Source organism: Canis lupus, chromosome 13, assembly GCF_048164855.1.
Source record: "Canis lupus baileyi chromosome 13, mCanLup2.hap1, whole genome shotgun sequence".
Taxonomy (NCBI): Eukaryota; Metazoa; Chordata; class Mammalia; order Carnivora; family Canidae; genus Canis; species Canis lupus.
In genome coordinates, this window is record NC_132850.1 from 13,544,685 (window position 1) to 13,567,405 (window position 22,721).

At 49.1% G+C, this 22,721-nt stretch overlaps 1 protein-coding gene across 14 annotated transcripts in view; it reads left to right on the forward strand.

Moving 5' to 3' along the window:
• Nucleotides 1-22,721, forward strand: part of LOC140602551 (BEN domain-containing protein 5) — a 1,370,322-nt gene that overhangs the window by 1,244,813 nt on the left and 102,788 nt on the right. For all 14 annotated transcript variants that reach the window (XM_072772197.1, XM_072772199.1, XM_072772202.1 and 11 more), the window contains one exon: nucleotides 9,067-9,181. In XM_072772197.1, coding sequence (XP_072628298.1) covers nucleotides 9,067-9,181 — 115 coding nt within the window. The remainder of the gene's footprint in view (nucleotides 1-9,066; nucleotides 9,182-22,721) is intronic.

Here is a 22,721-nt window from a genome sequence, read left to right on the forward strand (position 1 = left end):
CTTCTTATAGTTGGGAAACTATTATTCTGTGTTCACTGGCACTTTTCACCCAATGTCCAAGGTGATGAGTGTGGCTATAGTTCACATCTTTCCGCCGTGTACTCTGTGCCATGTCTGTCGGCCACCTCAACTTACCCGCCTATCCTCCTGGACAATTCAGTTGTTGACAGTGTTTGTCCTTAAAACAAAGCCGTCACAGATGCCCTTCTATCTGTTGCCTTGTGCCTGTGCAATTGCTTTTCTAGGGCAGTTGACAGATTACAGGATATGTGCATCTTCAACTGTACTAGATATCTCCAAGTTTCTCTCTGAGACCTTTATGCTGCCACCAGCAATGTATGAGAGTTCCTACTGTCCCACATTCTCAATAATACATTTGCATTTTTACCTATCTAGTGGGTATATCGCATATAAAATATGTGATACTATGTGCCAAGCGCTGTTCTAAGCCCTCTCTCTCTTTTATTTTACTTATTTATTTTCATTAATTTAATGTAATGCCTTTTAACTATATTAACTTTTCTATGTCATAGGAATTAATATTAACTACATTTTTACATATAATTATGTAAGTTTGAAGAAGTTCAGTAATTTCTCTCAATTTAGTCTCAAAAAGACCTTAAGGTCAAAGGGAGATTTAAAAAAAAAAAAAAAACCATAGAAATTATATCACTTGAAGGAGGCCGTGGGCTGCTGTGGAAGTATCTAGCAATTTGCCATGAGACCATCTTGGGGTCAAACATTGGCTCTCCCACTTCCTAGCAGTATCATTTCAGTTTCCTTAAATGTAAAATAAATTAGGATAGCAACACCTCTTTGCACAGGCCGCCACAAAACTGGTGTCAGATGAGTGCAAACACACACCCAGCCCCGTGCCTGGCACTCAGCAGACACTCAGGATGGATGTCACCCCTGAGAGTTGGGGGCGGCGCTCTGAGAAGAGGCTGCGGTCATCTGCCTTGTAGACTCTCAGGCACTCGGCAAATCAGCGTGCGTCTTCTATTCCCACGGTGCTGTGGTTAGGCACCATTGCCTCCCCCTTCTCTGGGGCCAGCAGCCCTGAGAGCATGTCAGGGACAGTGAGTGGGAGCCACACCCAAGAGGCTGGTGACCCACCTCCCTGCTGCCGTCACCCCAGCTTACTCCTTGGCCTTCTCACTTCCATCCTCTTCCCTCCAGCACTGTCCTTGCAGTAACCTCGCCCAGGTCCCTCCTGGTTTTACCAACCCCTCTACTGCAGCCATCTGTCAGTTACTAAACTTGGCAGCAGACCTGTTCCCCCAGCTGATAGGATGCAACTATTTTGTCCTTGTTTGTAAAAAGACAGGAGCCTTATCATCAAAACTTTCAGCTCTGGGAGCCCAAACACCCAGGCCCACCTCCTCTGCGGGCAGCAGAGGGCCTGGTCATCATCCCACGTTAGACGAGGCCTGAGACATACAGAAGTGGAGTGCAGCTCCAATGCTTTCTCTTTTGAGCCAGCTTTTCTAGGAAGAAATCTGGACGGTGCCAATACACGCCATGCTATCCCGCAGCCTTTCCATCAGTGTTTACTCCTTGGCAGGGCCTTTCGATGCCTTCCCTCTCCCTTCTCAAGATAAACTCCGACTCCTTGCCGTGACATTCCCAGCCCTCCCCCGTCTGGCTCTTGCCAGGTTCTCTGGCCTAAGCCTCGTTATATCCCTGCCCCACACAACTTAACCCTGAACAGACAACCTTCTTCCCACCAATGGACCTTTGCATCTACTGCTCCTCTGCCCACCCCGTGCCACCTGGCAAACACCTCCCATCTCCCAGTGTTCGAGTACCCGCTGTGGGCCCCCGTCCCACTCCCTTCAGTCTCTGCTTTGCACCTGCAGTGTGATTACCCATGGCCATCGCTACCACCCTGATTTGTTATATATTTGATTTATATTTGTTGCTTCCCTTTAAACCATGAGCTAGTTGAGGCCTAGGGCTGGATCTCTGAGTGTCCTTTGTGCCCTTTTCTACATCTGGAAAATGGGGATTATCTTGTTCATCCCATGGGGCTGTTGTGAGGAACAAATGCCATGTTGGTTCTGGGATTCTAAATCTGAGCTCAGAAAAAGGGGCCTTAAGGTCATACAGCCAGTAAAAAGCAGAAGAGGGCTTTGAGTCTGAGTTTCTCAAGCCTGGACATGTTCTCTTGCCCCACTCAGGAGTGGGAAGTGCTAGAAGGCCAAGCTTGGTGCCTAGAAGAGCACAACACTCTGGGCACCCCACAACCGTTGATGTGCCTTTATAGACGGGAGTGGGGAGGCTCGCTGAAGTGAAGTGGCTTACCCAGGATCACGGTGAATTCCTGGCGGATGTGGCCTGGGCCTCGTCTCTATGACCCTGGTCTTCCTCCTTCCCTATCTCTGTTACTGTCCCTGGAGCCACAATTTGTCCTTTCTCAAGGCAGCTTCAGACTCATCATTCCCCTACTTTGCCAATGAGAGACTGAGGCACAGTCTCCCCGGGGGTGTCTCAGCCCCCTGGAGACAGGCCAGACCACAGTCCCAGAGGGCTGGGCCGGATCCCCTCCCAAGCCCACCTTGTCCTGGAAAGGGCAGCAGGGTCCAGGGCCTAGAAGGACGGCTGAGATACCTTCAGCTCAGTAATGCTTCTTGCGCATTAACTGGCTCAGCGACCTTGAGCAGGGAACAGACATGTGGGGCCTGGTCCTCCCCATCTGCCTGGGAGCACGGTCCTCACAGCCGGGCTGCTGATGCACCTGCTGCTGGGAGCAGAGCAACATCGTGTCATCACAGAACTCTGGAGGGGCGGCTGTAAGGGTGGCAAGACTTTGATTTCCTCAAGGCTCTGCTTGGCAGTCGGATGGCTGATTCTCAGTAACCCCTCGGCTGCCCCAAAGCCCACTCGTGGCCTCTGTAAGGCCAAACTATCCTCTTCCTCCAGCCATGACGTGAAAGGTCAAGGGAGCTCCGGAGCTGCCCTGTAGCAGAGCGTGTGTGAGCACATTCTCTGGAGCCAGCCTGCCTGACACTGAATCCCAGCTCCCCCATGTAGTACGGTGTGACCTTGGGGACATTTCATAACCTCTCTATGCCTCAGTTCCTTTATCTTGAAAGGGGAAGTGACAATAGAAACCCTGCCTCATAGGGTTCTTGTGAAGATTAAATGACATTTAGGACAGTGTCTGGAATACAGGAAGTGCTAAATAAGTGTTCCTGTGGAGCACCTAGTGGGTGTCAGGTACAGTTCCCCTGACGCTACAGGGTCCCCAAACCTGGGTGTGTGGCTTCTGTGCCGTGCACCCCAGCCCACCTCCTTCCATGCTGCTTTCCTGAGAGAGCCGTTAGCGGAACCCGCCTCACTTCTGCACCAGGAGGACTGGGTTGCAGGCCAGAGCTTAGGCCAGGACTAGACCTCAGGTATCTGATTTCTGGTTGGGGGAATGTTCTTTCACTGAAGCTGGGGCTGTTGGGACAACTGTCACTGAAAAGTGCCATTTGCAGAATACTTGTCCTCTGCAGATCCTTTGTAATCCAATCAATCAAATCAGCACTTAGGCCCACCAGTGCAGGCAAGGCACCCAGCCTCTGGAGGGCCGCGTGAGGAGGTAGGCAGAGCCAGGGCCTCAGTGTGAGTCCTACCACTCCACTCCTGGTTGAGACCTTTGGCCAGTCCCCAACTCTCAGGGCCTCTGTGTCTTTACCTGCAGGATGGGGGCAGCAATACAGTCCTCAAGGGGCTGCTGTGGGGTTAAGTGAGCCTTGCTGCCACTTGCCAACGTGCCCACTAGGGCCTAGACAATGGAGACGGAGCTGGCCTTCCCTCAGGGAGCTCACTCCACAGGGTTACCCTGGGCAGATGAGGGGAGGGGCCACACACACACACACACACACACACACACACACACACACACCATGCACTCACAACCACCAGGACCAAGCACAACCGAAGGTTTCCTACAACAAAGTGGTGACCTTTGCCCCTTCCTCCCTCCCCTCCCCCACTGCTTTCCTCCCACCTCTAATCCCTCACCTAATCTCTCTCTTCTCCTCTCTCTCTCTCTCTCCCTCTGTCCCTTACAGCCACCCATTTTAAGTGTTTAACACCAGCCCACTAAGGGGTTGTCATGGGCTTTTCACCTCCCTGAGCTTCTGTCTTTTCATCTGTGAAACGGTCAGGGTGGGAGGCGGAAGGGTAAGAACCATGACTGTGAGCTTCAGGTTCTTCAGGACCAGAATCCCCGTGATTCCATAAATTGAGGCCCTTGGGCTCGGCTCCAGGCAGACAGGGGCCAGGTCAGGGGAAGGCCTACAGTGGCTGTTGTCATGTGACCCCCACTCTGAGTCCAGCAGAGACCCCCAACTGCCTTGCTTAAAGCCCGGGCTCTTCCCACTGCAACATATTGCCTCTTGGTCGAGGCAACAACAATAAACCTCACACAGAACTCTCTGGAGAGAAAATCATGCAGGCATATATGCAAATCGTTCTACAAATAGACTCCTGACTCTCTGTATTGCCTAAATGGAGAAGGCACCACTTTGAAGCCAGAACTGGATCTGAGTCCCACCTAGGCCCTTGTGAGACGTTCAGCAAATGATGTCGCCACCCTGACTTTGTTTTTCTATCTGTACATGGAGCCAGTGAGATGACAGGTCACCCAGCTAATGAACATACATCACTGGTCCATCTTTACTCATTCAAGTCACAATTACCTACTGAGGATGTTCCCTTAGCCTGGCTCTGAGCCACACGCTGACAAGATGGTGACAGAGATGTAGACCTGTCCTTGCCTCCCAAGGTTCACAGTCTGGAGGGAAGAAAGACTTGAACAGCAGATGCAAGCCTCAATCCCCAAGCCCCTGGGCACAGGAAACAGAACTTTCCCTACTTTTCCATAACTGAGCTTACTTTCCATTTTGAGGCCCCATTGTGCCAAGGACCAGAAACTTCTCCATCATTCAGGGATCAGCTTTCCCCAGGATCGTGTCATTTCAGTGAAGAGTTGTGATGCTCTTGGGGACGGTAGACAAATAATGTCATCATCAGTGTCACCACCCATCCACACCGCTTCCCTGGCACCTGCTCATCCTCATGACTTTCTGGGCCTTGGTGGCTGCAGGTCAGTGCTGTGTCAGACCTGGTTCCTGACTGTAAGCCTCTTTCTGTTCTCTGGCCCTCTGCTCTGTCTGCCCCCCCAACCCCACCCTGTCCACCCCCAGGACACCGGGCCCTCTGTTACTCCCTCCTCCCAAACCGCATTCCCTGCTGTAGTCAGGAGAGCCCAGATCTGCCCCTGTACTGGGCAGTGGTCTCCTGTGCCCTTTATATTCTTCAGCTGGCTTGGCAGGTCCCCATCTAGCTGTTCCCCTTCTCTCTCAACATCCTCTTGTCCCCACCCCTTCATGTCCATTTCCCACGTGCCACTTTGCTTCTACCAACTTACTGAGATCCTCACAACGACTTCCACTGAGATCCTCACAACTCACTGAGATCTTCACAACGAGAGGTTAGGCCACACGGCTGTTCAAACCCAGGTAGTCCAGTTGCAGAGTCTGTGCCTTTAATCACGAAGCTATGTCCCCGAATTGAAGAGCTCTTCACTACCAGACGGGCCTTCTTCTTCGTTGCCTTCCAGGCTTTGTGCGGAATCCCCCTTCCTGGAACACCTGCTCTTGGCATCCTTTCGTCGGGCTCACTCCATTCATCCTTCACATCTCCATTCTCCGCAGCCCCTCCCAGGCCCTCTGGGTTCTCCTGGCTCCCTGGGCTGTTGCTCCCTGAGCCAGTTGCTCCAGTGGAAGTTGCTTTCCCACCATAGACATTCTAGGGCAGGAACCACTTACGTATTTCAGAATGCCAGGTGTATGGTGTGGACCTGGCCCTGTGAATGTTTGTAGAAGGAGTGAAGTTTATAGAAGGGGCACCTGGGTGGCTCAGTGGTTGAGTGTCTGCCTTTGGCTCAGGTTGTGATCCCAGGGTCCCAGGATGGAGTCCCGCATCGGGCTTCCCATAGGGAGCCTGCTTCTCCCTCTGCCTGTATCTCTGCCTCTCTCTGTGTCTCTCATGAATAAATAAATAAAATCTTAAAAAAAAACAAAAAAGAATTAACGATTTTCAGTTCCGTTAACCTTATACTCTGTCAAGGTCAAATGAATTCCTGGGGCCAGTCTATCAATGGGCACTTACTAGGCACCTGCTGAACCAAGTACACTGGGAGAAATAACAATGAATACCTAGTTGGGGTTGCCTGGTGACATTCATCATGACCAAGCTGAGGTCAGCCCAGGCAGGGATCTCTCTGACCTGGCTATAGTTTCGGTTCAAAAGAAAGAACCAAGCAAACTTGTTTACCAAAGGAGCAGAGACTGATCTCAGGAGGTTGATTGTGCCTCCTTGCAGGAAGGAGATTATTTTCCTCACTTGATAGATGAAGATCCTACTACTTTGGAGGAGAGGAAGAAAAAGATGGAAGCCCAGACTGCCAGTTTGGAATGTGTCCTTGGGAATTACTGATTTCTTTCCCCTAACTTTAAGGATGGGAGAAGGCTGGAGTCTTTCTAAAGCTCACAGAGTAACTGAGCCACAACTAGAACCCAGGTTCTCGGATGGCTGGTTGGTTGGCTTCTTCAATTCAACACCCTTGTTCCCAAAGCTCATAGCTAGCAAACTTCACAGACCGACTCTGAGTTCCAAATTCCATTCTGCTTTTTCTACCCTCATTGCCTCCCAATCTCCAATCTCAGGGAGTTGATTAAAACACCTTGCAATTTCCCTGTGCTGTGTCAGGCAGTTCAAGTACAGGTGTTCTAACCCAGTCACACAGCAGTCTTCCTGACTGGACATTATTATCCCTGTATCAAGATGAGAAAACTGGGCAGAGAAAGCTAATAGATTTTCAGTTTATAACCAATTAGGGTCCAAATGCAGGTGTTCTGCTTCCTCAGTCCGTGTGATGCTTTTGGCCTGTGGCCAGGGGTGGCATTTCCTCTCCACTCTTACTTTCTCCAGCATTTCTCCTCATATTCCTCTCCACTAGCCACCTGCGGCCCCTTCCACACACACACAAAAGCCAAGGCTCTCCTCCCAATTTCCTGATCGGTGGGAATGATTCCTGTTGAACTATATCTGACCTCAAGCCAAGAGATGAGTCTAAAACCTCTGCTCTCCTTGCCCTATGCTCACTATGGGAGAGAGAGCTCTGGATGGCTGCAGCTTCTGGCCTGGCTTTGTCTTCTCTCATCCTTTTATTAGCTGCCTAATTGGCAGCCCAATTAATCTGCTCATCTGTGAAGGAGGATGGATCACAATGAGCTACTCCATTTCCAGAAGCCATTCTCTGCCATTCTCTGAAGCAGCGTGGCCAGGCCCTGAGCGCAGGCTGGCTCCTTGATGGAGGGCTGCCCCGGGAGCTGGGGTCAATTAGTGGACAGATTAAGCAATTATTAGCCCCTAACAAGGGCACCTGGCATCATTACCCTGCCTGTTTACTGGCAAACTGCAGTTTTAATATGAAGACCAACAAATAAATTAGGGCATCTGGTCTACTGCCGCGTTGGTTGAGAAGTAAATGATGTCCAACTGGCTTTCGGCTGCCGATGGATTCTGAGCCCTGGCCTAATGAAAAGCCTGAGATGTCCCTCACTGGTCACAGCAGCTCTGGGATGTGCTGGGGAACCATTTATCATTCCAAGAGCTAAGTGCCTGCTGCCGGCACATGGATTGTTCTTGGTTATCCTGCTGCTTCCTCCTGTCTGTCTGTCAAAACACGCTTATCTTTCAGGGCCAGCTCAAAAGCTTCTTTCTCCTCGATGCCTTTCCTTCTCTCTCCAGCAGGAAAGGAGTTCCCTTCTACACTTAGGGAGGGTTGTGCACCCTCCTACTGCTTTCCAGCATTACAGTTATTTCATGGAATGCCAGAGCTCCATTTTGCCAATTTTTTCCCCAGGTCTCTGCAGGTTGAGGACTCAGGTTGTTTCTTCACCCCCTCTCCTGTCAAGCTATGCAGGCTATTGCCAGAAGGAAGCCAACGAGGGCAGTAATAGGCTCAGATTTGCACTTTAAGAAGATCTCTTTGGCTTCATGTTCCACAAGTGGTCTCAGTCATTCAGGCCAGCTGGGGTGGTGGCCTAGGATAGATAAGCAGCAGAGGGACGGAGACACAGGGCAGCTACACTAGATTCAAGGAAGAGACTTGAGGACTGCCTGTTTGAGAGAGGAGAGTCATGGAGAATTCAACGTTTCTCAGTTTGGTGACCTGGAGGCAAGCGTTGGTGACAGTGAGAAGCAGCAAGGACAACAAGCCCCAGAATCTGTGAACAGAGGGTCTTCCAAGTGGGGAAGGGGCAGAGTTGGGATAGTGAAGAGACCTCCCTCTCCTCAGGTGACTTTAACCGAATTCCTGCTGCTCTCTGCTTTCTGGTGTGACCGTCAGCAACAGGAGGGTTTAGATCCCTTGAGTCCCAATGCCATAGTCATCCAATCCAATGTCCACACTTAGACATTAGAGAATATCTCTTAATTCTTTGTTTGGAGTTTTCCTACCTCTCCCCCATCTCTGTCAAAATCTGGGCCCTCCAAAGTAAAACTGAAATGCTCTTTTCTTAGGCGCCTGCACAGTGCTCTATAGCAGGACATGCACTCTCCCGTCTGCCCGTTGGCTTCAACATTAAGTCTTGAACTGTCTCTTGGAAACAGAGCTATAAGTTGTAAAAGTCACCAGGCAACACCTAATTTATAGCCATATACCCATAGTGGTTGACAACTTAGGCCAAAAATTACCTTTGGAGATTTTACTGCTTCTAAGCTGAGGAAAATGTGCTCCCTCCTCCTCCTTTCCTTTTTTTTTTTTTTTTTTTTTTAGATGTTTTATTTATTTCCTCATGAGAGACACACAGAGAGAGGCAGAGACACAGGCAGAGGGAGAAGCAGGCTCCCTGCGGGGAGCCCGATGTGGGACTCGATCCCGGGTCTCTGGGATCACACCCTGAGCCAAAGGCAGATGCTCAACCGCTGAGCCACCCAGGCATCCCTGTGCTCCCTCCTTCTTGAAACATTTTGAGGTTAACCCAGATTCTTCTCTTTCCCTAGGGATCATTGACTTCCTCATAAGCCAGCACCCTATTGCCCATGTCCTACGGGAACACCTGGTCTTCAAGATTGCACCAATGCTCAACCCTGATGGAGTCTACCTGGGAAATTACAGGTGAGGGGTAGGGGAGAAAGCTTGGAAGCTAGTAGTCATGGGATGGTGGGATGGAAGCAGGAGAAAAAGGGGATATATTTTTGAGAAAGAATTTTTGTTTTACCCATGAGTTCATTAGAGGAAGTTTCCCCTTGGTTATTGAGAATGTGGCTAACGAGCCTCGGATGTGTCATGCACAGCCAGCTGAAGTAACTTGCTGAGATTTTCTGGTCAGCTCGTTGAACCAGGAATCAGGAGAGCTAGAATCCGTTTCGGCACCTACTTCCCGTGTAACCTCGGGGAATTCACTTTCCAGTCTGATGCTCAGTTTCTCTTGCATAATGAAGGCAATGATCACATACCTGACAGGACACTGGTGAGAATCAAAAGGAATGGTGGAGACGAATGTGCTTTGCAGAGTATCATATGGTGGTTATAGCAATTACTGTTTTGATTCTGTGTTTCTTCTTGGAGATCATTAATGAAGGAGAGTGGCTTCCCAGGTCATCTGAGCAGCATTTCTCTCTGATGTGGACATACAAGCTCGCTCAAGTACTCACTCATGCCCTCAGACCTTGAACTCTCTTTCTCCCAGCTGAGCACCATAATTTATAGCCTAAAATTTCACTGCCCAGTGGATCATCTGCCAATAGAACATTGAGTCCTCTGAGGTAGTGTTATTATTCTTATTTGACAGTTGAGGCAACAGACTTGCCCCAAGTCGCACAGCCAGTGAACGACTGACTAGTTATCTATCTTCACTGCCCACACTGCACATCTTTAGAGTGAATTAGTCCCACAACCTCAAAGTAACATCCAGCACCTTGCAACTTTTGCATGAGAGGCTCTGTGTGAGCTGATGTCTATTTGCCTCATCTCCCACCCTCCGCTCTTAGAACGGTTGCTCTGGCCACTCAAGGTAAAGCTTAGTTCCCTAGGCATGTCCTGTTGGCCTCTGATTCCTTACCTTCCTCAAGGCTGCCCTGTACCTAGAACCTGCTATCCCTTCCTTATCTTTCTAACTCTAACTCTTCTTCACAACACAGCTCATGTCTCTTCTGAAAACCCCAAACAGAATTAGTTGCTTCATCCTCTAAGCTCCCACAGGCCTGGTTATTGAACAAGACTTATGCCACTGCATGGACTCCACTGGCCTTCAAGCCCACAGAGAGCAGGGACTGAGCCTTCGTTGTCCTTGTGCCCATGATGCCTGGCAGCAGCGATCAGCCCACAGTAGATGCTTAAAAACTATTTGATGGGGGCACCTAGGTGGCTCAGTGGTTGAGCGTCTGCCTTTAGCTCAGGACAAGATCCCAGAGTCCCGGGATCAAGTCCCACATCAGGCTCCCCGCAGGTAGCTTCTCCTCTGCCTATGTCTCTGCCTCTCTCTGTGTCTCTCATGAATAAATAAGTAAAATATTAAAAAAAAACTATTGATGAGTATGAGTGAAGGGATGACTTTATTGATAAAGTAACTAAGGCCTACACATGAGATAGGATTTAGATAAGGTCAGTGGCACAGATTAGAACCCATATTTTTTAATACTCATCCAGGTCCATTTAAACAGAGTTGGTTTCCAGAAGCATGGCAACTGGGTCCAGAGGGGCTTCCCAATACCTATGGGTATCAGTTAGAGAGAGCCCATGGGATGCATGATGCCTTAATTAAAGACAGTTTTGCTTCCTCTCTTAATTGGCTCAAGCAATGGTTCATTAGTGCTGGCAGGTTTTATGGGTTGCTGCAGGCCTGAGAGCAATGCCTTCCCACCTTCCCTGGACAGAATGCACTGTTAGTGGTAATGGTGGTGGAAAGACCATTTGATTTATGTTAACATTTCTGTTTAATTACAAGAGCGGCAGTGGTCAGAAAGAGGTCAATGCTGTCCACTCTACACACTTATTTATGTCAGCATCTGCTGTCCAGGGATGGCACATTGGAAAGAGGTCTATGACCTTGACCAAAATGTCTCCCCTCTCTGGGCTTCCGCTGGCCACTGGGGTGGTGATGCTTTCTATATGTTTTCAAGCTCCTGATTTTCTCATTTGGGGATTTTAGGGTAAAAGAGCTCCAACCCTCAGAAGTGGTTCTCTACTAAGTTTAAACCCTCAACGTTTTCCTAGTGCGAATATGTGTTTCTCATTATAAGAGCTGGAGACAAATCTCTAACCACAGGCATTAATCCTGTTGCTAAAACAGCTCTGAATTGCAACAAAGGGCCTATCAATCATGAGAATTCACTACTAAAGATTTGGAGAAGCTGAAAAATAATAATAAAAACTCAGGATTGAGAGCTTCAAGGTGCCCTAGACGTGCTCCAGGCCAGTCCTCCCTGGCTACAGCAGTGTGTCCCACTGCCTGAGGGCACTTGCCTAGGCATGGCAGGGGAGAAAGGAGTCTGGGAAACACAGAGTTAAGCAAAATTTAATGTGTTCTTTTACAATAAGATCTTTCAGTTCTGAATATGCTAATCACCAGGAATCTCAAGAGGGTGATATAGTACCCCGTGCTGCCCAAAGATGAGTCAAGGAACCCTTTCCCTGTACAGCTTGGTTCCCCCTCCATCCCTCACCTCCTCCAACTGCCACCAACCTCAGTCCCCAGGGTATCAGAGGAGTTTATTAAACTCATCTGGGGAGATACCACTCCAGGAGTTCTGTGCCCGCCCGGTGCCATGCCAAGCACTCATACACTTATCTTATTTAATCCTTGAGCAAGTTTGTGAAGGAGGGTGTTCGCTGAGATTCCTCTGCTTGCAAATAATGAGAATCTACTCCGATTAGCAAGGAAGGGAGTTGGGGAGGGAGGGAAGGATGCTCGTCAGAAGTCTAGGGCAGGAAACAGAGCTGGAGCTAGGAGGAATGCATGGCAGTGCTAGAATCAGGCTGGCACGCACACCAGCGCGTCGCCAACTCGCTCCCGCTCTTTCACTGCCAACATCCCCGACGGTGTGCAGTCTCCCAGTCCTCAGGGCAGCCAGACGGTCTGCCTCGGGTCGTGTGGCCTGCGAGGAGCAGCCAGGGCCACGGGTCTGCAGTCCTCCCTGGGGCCTGCGCTGCCACGCCAGCCCTGGTGCGGAGGACAAGACACGGGCCTGCCCTCCTGCCCTCCTCCTCCTCCCTCCCTTTTCTTTTTCTACACTAAGGAGACGTGCAACCCAATCTAGGAAGGAAAGGCAGGAGATTTCCGAGGTTTAATCATGTGATTTATATTTAATAAGACAAGTCCCTCTACATAGAGCAAATAGCATTTAAGTGCAGCTGACGGCAGTGCAGCGCTGCAGATGATGTTCTTGACGTGGGGGGCCGCAGCATTTGCTGACCAGCCAGCGGCTCTGCTCCTGGACGCAACCTCTGGGGGCCCTGGGGGGCCCTCTGCAGCTTCCCAGCACCGCCAGTGCACCCCACGGGCGCCCCCACATCCTTAGAGGACGTAACTATACACAGCAATGATGCAGTGGCCTGTAATCATGACACCTGGCAGCTGGACGCTCTGGCTCACTGTCCCCCCCAGTGACACGGGCCTTTTTTTCTGCTCAATCTGAGGCTTATGGCCAGCTCCTGGGAAGACCTTCTCAGAGCCGCGGGGAGGAGAAGGTGGCCTCCCACTGCGCTGTCCCCAGGCATGGGCACCACCCTTCCACCGCCCTGCCCAGCTCTGGCCATCGTGTGTGTATTTACGTAACTACTTGTTACATCATAACATCATCATAAAGATGTTATCATTATGATGATTATGTTATCATCATCATCATAAATGATGACGGCCTCCATCTCAGACAGCAGACTCGTGAAGTCAGGCCTTTGTCCATCGCTGTCCCCAAAGCCCAGAGTGCCCAGCATGGAACGGGCCTTAGATATGTTTTTCCTGGATGGAGAAGTAAATTCAGCTACAATCTCCAGTGTGGGGGGGCTCTGGCCAGATGCCTCCCCTCCTCAACTCTTTTACTCATACCCACATGGCCGCCTAAGCCCGCTCATCTTGATCTTACGCTGGTGGGGCACAAATACGACGATGAGCACCATTACCATTTAGCGCACTCTGGCTTCGCAGCCACATGTTGCTACCATCTAGGACATTATACTTCTAAAGCCTCTTAAAAGGCACATTTGATCTTTACAACAACTCTTCGAGAAAGGGAAGTTAGTTTTTATTATATCCATTTTAGCCTAGGGGAAACTGAGGCTGTGAAGGTGGAGACATGTTCAAAGTCACATGGTGTATCCAGGACTCTCTGGATTCCTGACATGGCCTTTGCCTTACAAGTTGGAGGTAGAAGCAGAGAACTGGTGCTCTACCCTTCCCCACTCTCCTGAGCCTTCTTGTCCTTGGGCGAGACACTTCTCTCCCATGGCCTCAGTTCCTCTCCTTCCCTCATGGAGGAGGAATATGAGGTGGAAGGCATCTTCCATCATTTATTAGTAACACTGGGGCAAGGCTCTGTCAAAAATGGTACGGCTACACCAAGGATGGATGAACTTGCAGACATTATACTATGTGAAATAGGCCAGTCACAAAAAGACAAATACTGTATGATTCCACTTATATGAAGTACTTAGAATAGTCAAAATCACAGAGATAGAAAGTAGAATCACTCGTTACTGATGTAGGAAGCATGTTAGGGTTTGAAGTCAATGGCCAAGAAGGAATTCTTGAGGCATCTTTGATGCAATAAGGTGACTTTATTAAAGCATGGAGAAAGGACCTGTGGGCAGAAAGAGCTGCACTGGGGTCATGAGCAGTGGCCCATTATACACTTCCAAGTGGGGAGGGGATAGGGTAAGTCTGTAAGGAATCTGGAAGCAAGGTTTTCAGGACTTTGAGGGGGCTAGCTATTTTGGGAACAGATAATTTATTGCCATCTAATAAAAACTTAGTCATGAAGCCCTGCAGATGTGCATCGGTGGGTCATATGCTTGGGAGATGATCGCCAACATGTATCTTGGGGGGTAGAGATAAAGGAAGTTTACAAAGGAATTTTTCTATGTTAAAGTAGACTTACAGGGTCCCGGAGGGTCGGGCTAAGATTGCCTTTTGCCCTCAGCAAAGTGTTAACATCAAGGTAGCTGAGTTCCTAGAGGAAGGTCACTTTGCCTGTTTTAAGGACTTGTCAATGGGCTGTAAGTAGTAAGGAAATTTAATTTTTCTTTTGCCCTTGTCTTCTGTATCAGTCACCAAGGGCTAGAGGGAAGGGGGGCATGGGGACACAGGGTTTAATGGGTATAGAGTTTCAGGTTTATAAGACAAAAAGAATTTTGGAGATGGATAGTAGAGATGCTAGCATGGCATTAAGAATGTACTTAGTACCACTGAACTTAAAAATACACTTAAAAATGATTAAGAGGGTAAATTTTATGTGTATGTCACCTTAATAAAAAAAAAAAAAAGTAGGAACGGTACCACTACTGACACCACGTGAGCATCTCCAGAGGGTTCTGAGGCATCTGAAGCCTAGACGTCTTGAGGGATGAATCCTGTAATTTCAGGTGTTACAGAGCCAGGAAGCTGCAGGGCGGCTCCCAGTTGGAAGGCCATCGGGGTAGGGATGAGAGGCCGAGTCGGTCTGCAGCGGAGTCAATTCAGGGGGGTGGCAATTCTCAACGTCCTGCCTCAGACGTGGCTGCCAACACATGTGGCAGCACTTGCGCCCTGTCTCTGCCTCCTCCTCCTCCTCCACCTCTCCCTCCGCTCCCTCCTGTCCCCAGTGCACTGACTTCTTCTTCGGAGCATGTGTAATGCACGAGTTGCCTTGCATTTGAAAAACAGACTCTCCATCTCCATATGACAATATGAAACTCTGTGTTGGGTTTGCATTTCTTAATTAGGTGCTTGTCATTGTGTATTCCATAGAGCCACGTATAAGTAAACAGTCATAGACCTTTGAATAAATTTATTGGTTTTATTTATGTTTCTGGGCATAAAAATCTATAATTACCAGGTACAGCCTCAGTATAACTGGTATTTAATGACAATTACTTTTTGTTACCATAGAAATGAGTCCAAAGTAGTTACCCATAATTTCTCATTTCCCAAACCTCACACATGCTGAATTGCAATATTACCATAGTAATTGCCTATTAGTCATCATAAAATACGCAGTTACCCCCAAAGATAGCAGGATGCTGTGAAATTTCTCATCTTCAGAAAACCTCCGTGCTTCTCGGGAGCGGGGAGGTGGGGGAGACCAATAGACCCCTCGGGGTGGTGCAGAAATGATTCAGCTTTATAGCGTGGCGCCGCAGACCCGCGGTGGAAATGCACACCCCTCCCGCGTGCGGACCCACACCACATCGTGTCTCCGGGCCCTGGTGCTCCTCACGTAGCCAAGGATGCTCCGGTGCCGTAAATCCAATTTAACTAAGGTTTATTGAGGGCCTGCTGAGTGTCAGGCCCTGTGCTGGGCCTTAGGGAAGCAGATGGAAATCAGCAGCCTTTGCCAATAAGAAGCCCAGTGTTTGCACTGGAGGAGCGTGCGTGTGATGCCGCAGAGGCCCAGCTAATGGAGCTAATGCCTAAGTGCCTCCTAACTATGCATTAGACATAGCATCTCATTTAACGCTCGCAACAGCCCGGGCGGGGCGGGGGTGGGGGGCAGCAGTAGAGCCCTGTCTTTCTCATGTGAAAAATGTTTACGTTATAGAACTTAAAACACTGGAACTGAAGAACACGGTAGGACGCTATTTAATCAATACATGAGGAACTACTGAAATCCCTAAGAAAACCTTGAATAAAGTATTAAAAAAATAAAGGACATCTAAAGTTAATTCACAAGGACATTTTTAGAAAGTGGCCAAAAACTAGAGGAGAAAGGATTTTACACAATTCCAGTGAAAATGTAATTTCAAAATGACACTTTTAAGGATTTGTATTAAGTGTGGTTGATACACAGTATTATATCAGTTTCCGCGATTTGACGATTTTTTTTTTTTTATGATAGTCACAGAGAGAGAGAGAGAGAGGCAGAGACATAGGCAGAGGGAGAAGCAGGCTCCACGCACCGGGAGCCCGACGTGGGATTCGATCCCGGGTCTCCAGGATCGCGCCCTGGGCCAAAGGCAGGCGCCAAACCGCTGTGCCACCCAGGGATCCCCGATTTGACGATTCTGTACATTACTCAGTGCTCAGTTTAACTGTAGTCACCGTCTACCCACATGCGTTATTACAAATTATTAACTATATTCCCTAGTCTGTCCTTTTCATGTCCAGGACTTATTTATTTTATAGCTGGCATCTTGTTCCCCTCAATCCCCTTCACCTATCTTGCCCATGCCCTACCCCGGCAACTACCAATTGGTTCTCTGTATTTATGAGTCTATTTCTTTAGCCCCGTTTTCAATACAGAAGGAAGTTGAGGCACAGAGGCAGCAAGGTGCTTGCCTCGGGTCCCCCGGCAGGAAGGGTCAGAGCAGGCTTACGAATCCAGGCAGGCTGACCGACCCTAGCCTACTGTGGATTTCACCTCCTGCTACCTTGTGTCCAGGAATCAAGCAGGGCTTCCCTCTGTCCAGCAGTGATGAGGGTTTTTGAAGGATGGAAGACATATAGGAATCCACCAGCCACAGACAGGAGATGAGAGATGGGCACCACCGAATGTCATTAAGCATGGCAGAGGGTGATGCCAGGCAAGGTGTTTCCAACACACATGCGTGTGCACGGGCGTCCTAACTGGCTGACCTTGCCCACCCCAACCTCCAAAGGAGGAAACATTTTAAACTTTCCAACGTAGGATAGAACATGAAGTCAGCTATGTAAAATGTAAAATGCATGTCAATATTCTGTTTGTTCTTTGATGGCATAAAAACTGCACTTTTCCTCAAGCTCAAAGGGGAAACCAAAGGCCCCCTGCAAGGATCGCGTCACCAAGAGGTCTGACCAACTCATTGTGCCTCCTTCCCACCCCACCACCCACCCCCTCCCCACTCGCTGCCCCTGTCATGGTGCCGTCGGCCTTGGAGTGCTCCACCCAGGGCAGGGATGCCCTCAGCAGTGTCCCTGAGTGATGGCTGGGCCCCACTCTTCCTGTCCACCTTCAGGCCTGGGTGGCTGCCTCCCTTCTAAAGCGTCACCGAGCTGCCAGCTTGGACTGTCAGAAAGTGTTGAGACTCAGGCTAAATCTGCCAGCCCATCCCTCCTGCCTCACCCCTGAAGGATTATCAGGTTTTAGTCTATCTTCTACGTGGTGGCCCTTCAGCTGTCCGAAGACCGCGTGCCCCCCTACTTCCCCACGCTCCACTCCAACCACTGCCGGCTCCTGTTCTCCTGGCTGGACATCCCCCAAGGCCTTATAACTTTTCACACGCGATCTGGAATCCATTCCCCTCCCCGTCCTTCCTGCTGTCCTCTGAACATGCTCCACAGGTTTGTCATTGTCTGCCTTTGAGGCCTAGTGTCCAGGACTGAACAGTTATAATGATGATGACAACGATGGTGACGATGGTCATGATGAATGGCTGCCATCTATCGAAACTCTGGGGCCTGCTACTGTTCTAGGCATTTTGCCTGGGTAGTTCCATTTAATTCCCAGAACAACTCTATCATTATTCTCATTTTACAGGTGAGGAAACTGAGGCATAGAGAGATTAGGAAAGTCTCTTAAGTTCATAGAGCCAGCTAATGGAGTAGAAGGAGTAGGAAGGGGCCATCGCAAGGGAACATACCTCTGATACAGCCCGCACGCACATTGCTTCCTGACATTGAGCTCTCCTCAACCTACCTCTTTGCATTTCTGCTAAGTGACAACTCCCCTGTCTTTTCCTGGAGCCTTACAAGAAGCCTGTGGCATATAGGCAGGGTAGGAGCCACTCTGTCTCTGAACAAAGAGGAGACAAAGCCACAGAGAGGCTAAGTAACTCACTCAAGGTCACACAGTGAGTGAGCCACAGAGTCAAGATGAAGTGCAAGTGACAAGAGGGGCCAGACAGGCCTCACCTCCCAGAAACACTCTCCGGCTTTATGTAACCCGAGCAATGTTTCTAAGGAGGCTGAAAGGACATTGGGGCTGGCAGTGTAATCAGGTGTCTAACCCACAAGTGCACACCGCCAAAACCAATTATTCAAATGAGCTTCCCAGCCAGGTTCCACAGAAGAGTCCAGATGGCTAGATGTCTGTGGAAGCAGCCCCCCATCTCTGTCCCTGCAAGCAGCTGAATAGCATTTCAAAGTTAGAGTTGATAGCAAGTTGATTTTAATAATTGATTCTACAGCAAAGACAGGCCTCTGAGGAGCCAGTAACCCAGAATGAGTGGCTGGGGAGTCTGGAAGAGCAAAACAATAGAACCAAGAACCTTGTCACTTGGGGTCTTAGTTCCTAAACCACCGCTCGCATGGTATTTGTTCTCTATGTCACATCCTCCTCTGGCTCCCTGCGGGCCATCAGCAAGAACCAAACTCTGCAGCCTGGTGTTCAAGCACGCGCAGTGTCCAGGAACTTCCTTCTCAGGCTCCTGTCCCGCTGTCCCCCTTGCTCTTGCACTAACACCCTCCATCTGCTCCTCTTGCCTTCCTACACTCCTTTGTAGGGGCCTAGACCTGCCCACTCTTGCTCACACCTGTGCCTTTGCTGGCACTCGTACTCTGCTTAAGAAGCCTTTCAACTCAATCCTTTCTTCCCCCTCCTCTTTCACCCTATGCCTCCCTCCTCCCCTACTGCTCTCCTGCCGACATTCCCGCAGCACACACACGTACTGTGCAGGGGAATGGAGGTGGGCCTGGCCCTGGGCTTGCCCTCAAGGAGGACGTGTTGTGTGAGGTGAGCCTTGACGGGGAGGGGGAAGAGATTGGCAGCTCGTTCTAAAACAAAGGAATAATGTTAAATAACAGCAGTGTTGGTAACAGTACAACAGGAGGTTCCTCCTAACAGCCCCATGATCCTGTGAGGTGGGTATTATCCTCATATTACAGACAAGGAAGGATGCACATAGCGAGGAAGGTCCCACGATAGTAGGAGAGCCAGACGTCAACCCCAGGTTGCCGCCTGGCAGCCCCAGTGCCTCGCCTTGGCCTTGCTGCTGGGCCCCGAGGGCCCAGAAAGCCTTGGAGAACGCCAAGTGGTCTGACGTGGCCTGGGTGCACGGTCACAGCCACAGACCCCGGTGTAGGGTCACACACGACACAAAGGCACCAGCTAGGAGAGGGCGGGTGGAGGTTGGCAGGCAGCCCAGGCCTGATCAGCCTTGTGACTTGGAGGAGTTACATCAGCCCCCAGGAGGGGGCATCTTCTTGCAATTAGTTCATAGGACGGAAAATGCGTGAGCCTTGCCTGGTATACCGGTTAGGGATACCGCTGAAGAAGCTGGAGGATTATGTGGGGACCAGTGTGTGGAAGACCTTGACAGTCCTGCCAAGATGAAACCATGAGACCAGTTAACATAGGTGCCGCGCTGCTCTCAAACTAGGCAGTGTCTCCAATATTTTCCGTGGCTTATCTCAATGAATCCTCCGAACCGCCCTCCAAGGTGAGCGAGATCCACATTGCCCAGATGAGGGCTGAGGCACAGAGAGGCCACACAGCTAACCTGTGGCCGAAGCCAACATCTCGTCCAGGCGGTGTCCACGCTGCCATCTACGCTCCAGAGTCCACGCTCCATCTAAGCCACTTTTCAGGCTTAGACCAAGTGGGGAGGGATCTCACCTACTCCCAGAGCTTGTGAGGACCTAAAGGACTTTTCTCCTCTTTTGTGTTTCCTTTGTCCTTTCTCACTGAAGTTGGAATAGATGATTCCTAGCTGCAAGGGCCAGTGCACTTTAGAAAATGTTCCTGCTTGGGCCTTGCTAATGGTTTTTTTTTTACTCCTTGTCAGTGTTCTTACAGAGGGAAAAATAATCTGTTGGTCCTGGAATGAACTTCCAACTTTACCCTTACATAGCTCTGTGACCTTGGCCTCCATTTCCTGGTCTTTGAGATGTGGGCATTGGGTTTTATGAAATGTTGGGTCATTTAAGTTGGTAACTCTCCGAATTGTTCTAAGTCACAATGTAGAAATCCCCCCCAAGCCTGGTGTTGCTTCCAAGAAGGAGACAGGAGGGAAGGAGACTGAAACCCCAGAGCACATATTCTCCAGGGCTCTCCAACAAAACTTCTCTTTGTTCAATAGTGATAAGTTCTGGAAGGAAAGGCCCAGGAATTATCAGGTTACGGATGATCCTTTTTCTGGTGTGATCTGAGTACACCCTTCCCCCAACCCACCACCTGGCCAGAAGGGCCACCATTCTTGCTGACCCTTGGAGGTAGGAGGGCCTACCTCATTCTGCTTCTGCTATGGACCTTGGGAATGTCCAGGGCGGCCTTACATGCACATGCAGTTTGTGCACTGCCCCCAAGGCTCCTGATCAAGGGGCCAGACTGGCTGTGACTGCTCCCAACCCCACGTCTGCCAGAGCAAGAGTACTTCACCACTCAGAAGGGGTACCTGATTGTCAGCTTGGAAGGGGCCATCTTTTGTCCTTTGCATAAAGATACTTTTCGTCTTAGCCCCCATTTGAGACCCAGTTTCCCCATTTATTTCTTTTAATATGTGATTATTAGAGAGAGCATGAGCAGGGGACAGGGCAGAGGGACAAGCAGACACCCCCCACACACACACACTCAGCGGAGAGCCTGATGCAGGGCTCAATCCCAGGACCCTGAGATCATGACTTGAGCCAAAGTCAGATACTTAATTGACCAAGGCATCCAAGTGCCTCTCAGCTTTCCCACTTAAAAATTAAGGGTGTTGCATATACCTTTCACCTCACATGAGTCCCCTCAATTGGATGCTGACCTGACTCCCAGAACTGCTAAGAGAGAATAGAGTGACAGCTAAGAACATGGGCGTTAGAGCCCATGGGTTCAAGTCTTGCTTCTCTCACTTGTCCTTGCTGGGTTACAGGCAAATTACTAAAGCTTTCTGAGCTTCTCTTTTATACAGTCTAATGGAGAGCTGGCTATGTGTCTGACACTGTACCAGCATGGAAGACTCAATGACAAATGAAATAGATTCAGATCCTGCCCTCCTGGTGCTTTCAGATCTTTGAGAAAAACACACAAATTTGCCCAAGGTCACAAAACTACTCAGTGATAGATCTGGGACTCAAACCCAAGTCTTTGTGACTTGGAACCTATAGTCTTATCTTTTTTTTTTTTTTTAAGATTTATTTATCTATTTCAGAGAGAGAGAGAAAGAGCACAAGCAGAAGGAGCAGAGGGAGAGAGAGAATCCCAAGCAGACTCCACACTGAGTGTGGAGCCCAAAGCAGAGCTCAACCTCGTGGCCCTGAGACCATGACCTGGGTGGAAACCATGAGCCAGATGCTCAACCAACTGAGCCACCCAGGCACCCTGCTATGTTCTTACCCATTCTCTTTGCCTTTACAGCCCAGGTCACATCCTTGTGATAATCTAAGAGGAAATGTAAGGGAAAAGCTTTAAATATCCTGATGGTGGTGATGGGGAACAGATGTGTTGTACTTATCCCTCTATTCGGGACAAAGGACACTGCCCACCACCCTCCATCTCCACCATAGTAGAGCCCACCCCACCTGCTAAGCATTTTGCAGGAGCTATTGATGACAGACTGTCTGGCTTCTGACACTAGCTAATCAATAGAGCTAGAAGGTGCCTCAGGCCAAGGGCAATTGAATCCCAACCTTTTAGTGGCATTAAATGAAGCAATATTTATTTTGCTTTTGGTGCAAATATACTTAATCCAATCTAGCTTATTGGTAATGCTGAAAAACTGCTGCGTTTGAGAGACAATTGCATGTGTGCCTCATATATCTCTGCCTGTCAATGCCACTCTTCCAGGAGCACACAGCCCCACAGTGCTCAGATGAGATTGAGCTGGAGCCACCAAGCTGTCTTTTTCTCTATCCATTAGAGGAGATGAAAAGGAAATCATAAGGAGGGGAATTAAAATCATAGCTCTCATTCTAGCTGCCATTATTGCAACAAGGATGGGCATGATGCCCTTCACAAGATGGAGCTATTTATTTGTCATTTGAGTAATGTTCTCTGGAGCCATTGTATCTCTGCCATTGGGCAGAGGAGGAAGAGATCAGTAAAGAAAGAGCAGACAGGAGTAGCTTGGGATCGCTTTCATAGGTGATACAACCTCACCATGGCTGGGAGGACCTCAAAAAAAAAAAAAAAAATCACTGGAGACCATCCTGGCATCAATAAAATCTTGGTTCAAATCCCTGATCTGTATCCTAGTAGTTGTCAAGTGACATTTTAAAGGTCAAGTCTCTCTTGGATTTTATTTGTTCATTTATAAAATGAGGATTAATAATAACTACCTTATTTGGTTATTGTGAAAGTGTCTAGCATGTAACAGGTACTTAAATATTTTTCAAAAAACATATTCAAGTAATTACCTAAGCTTTGTTTGCACATCTTCAGGGTATTTGTTCATACACTTGTTCATTTACTCATGTATTCAATAGATATAATGAACCTTCTCTGCACCTGGTAGTAGATAAGTTGGAATAGAGGTGGGCAAGATGACACAAATATATTTCTTGCCCCCACTGGGCTCAGAGTTTAGAAGAAGAAACAAAGATAGTCAATAGTATTTCTAATTCAAGAGA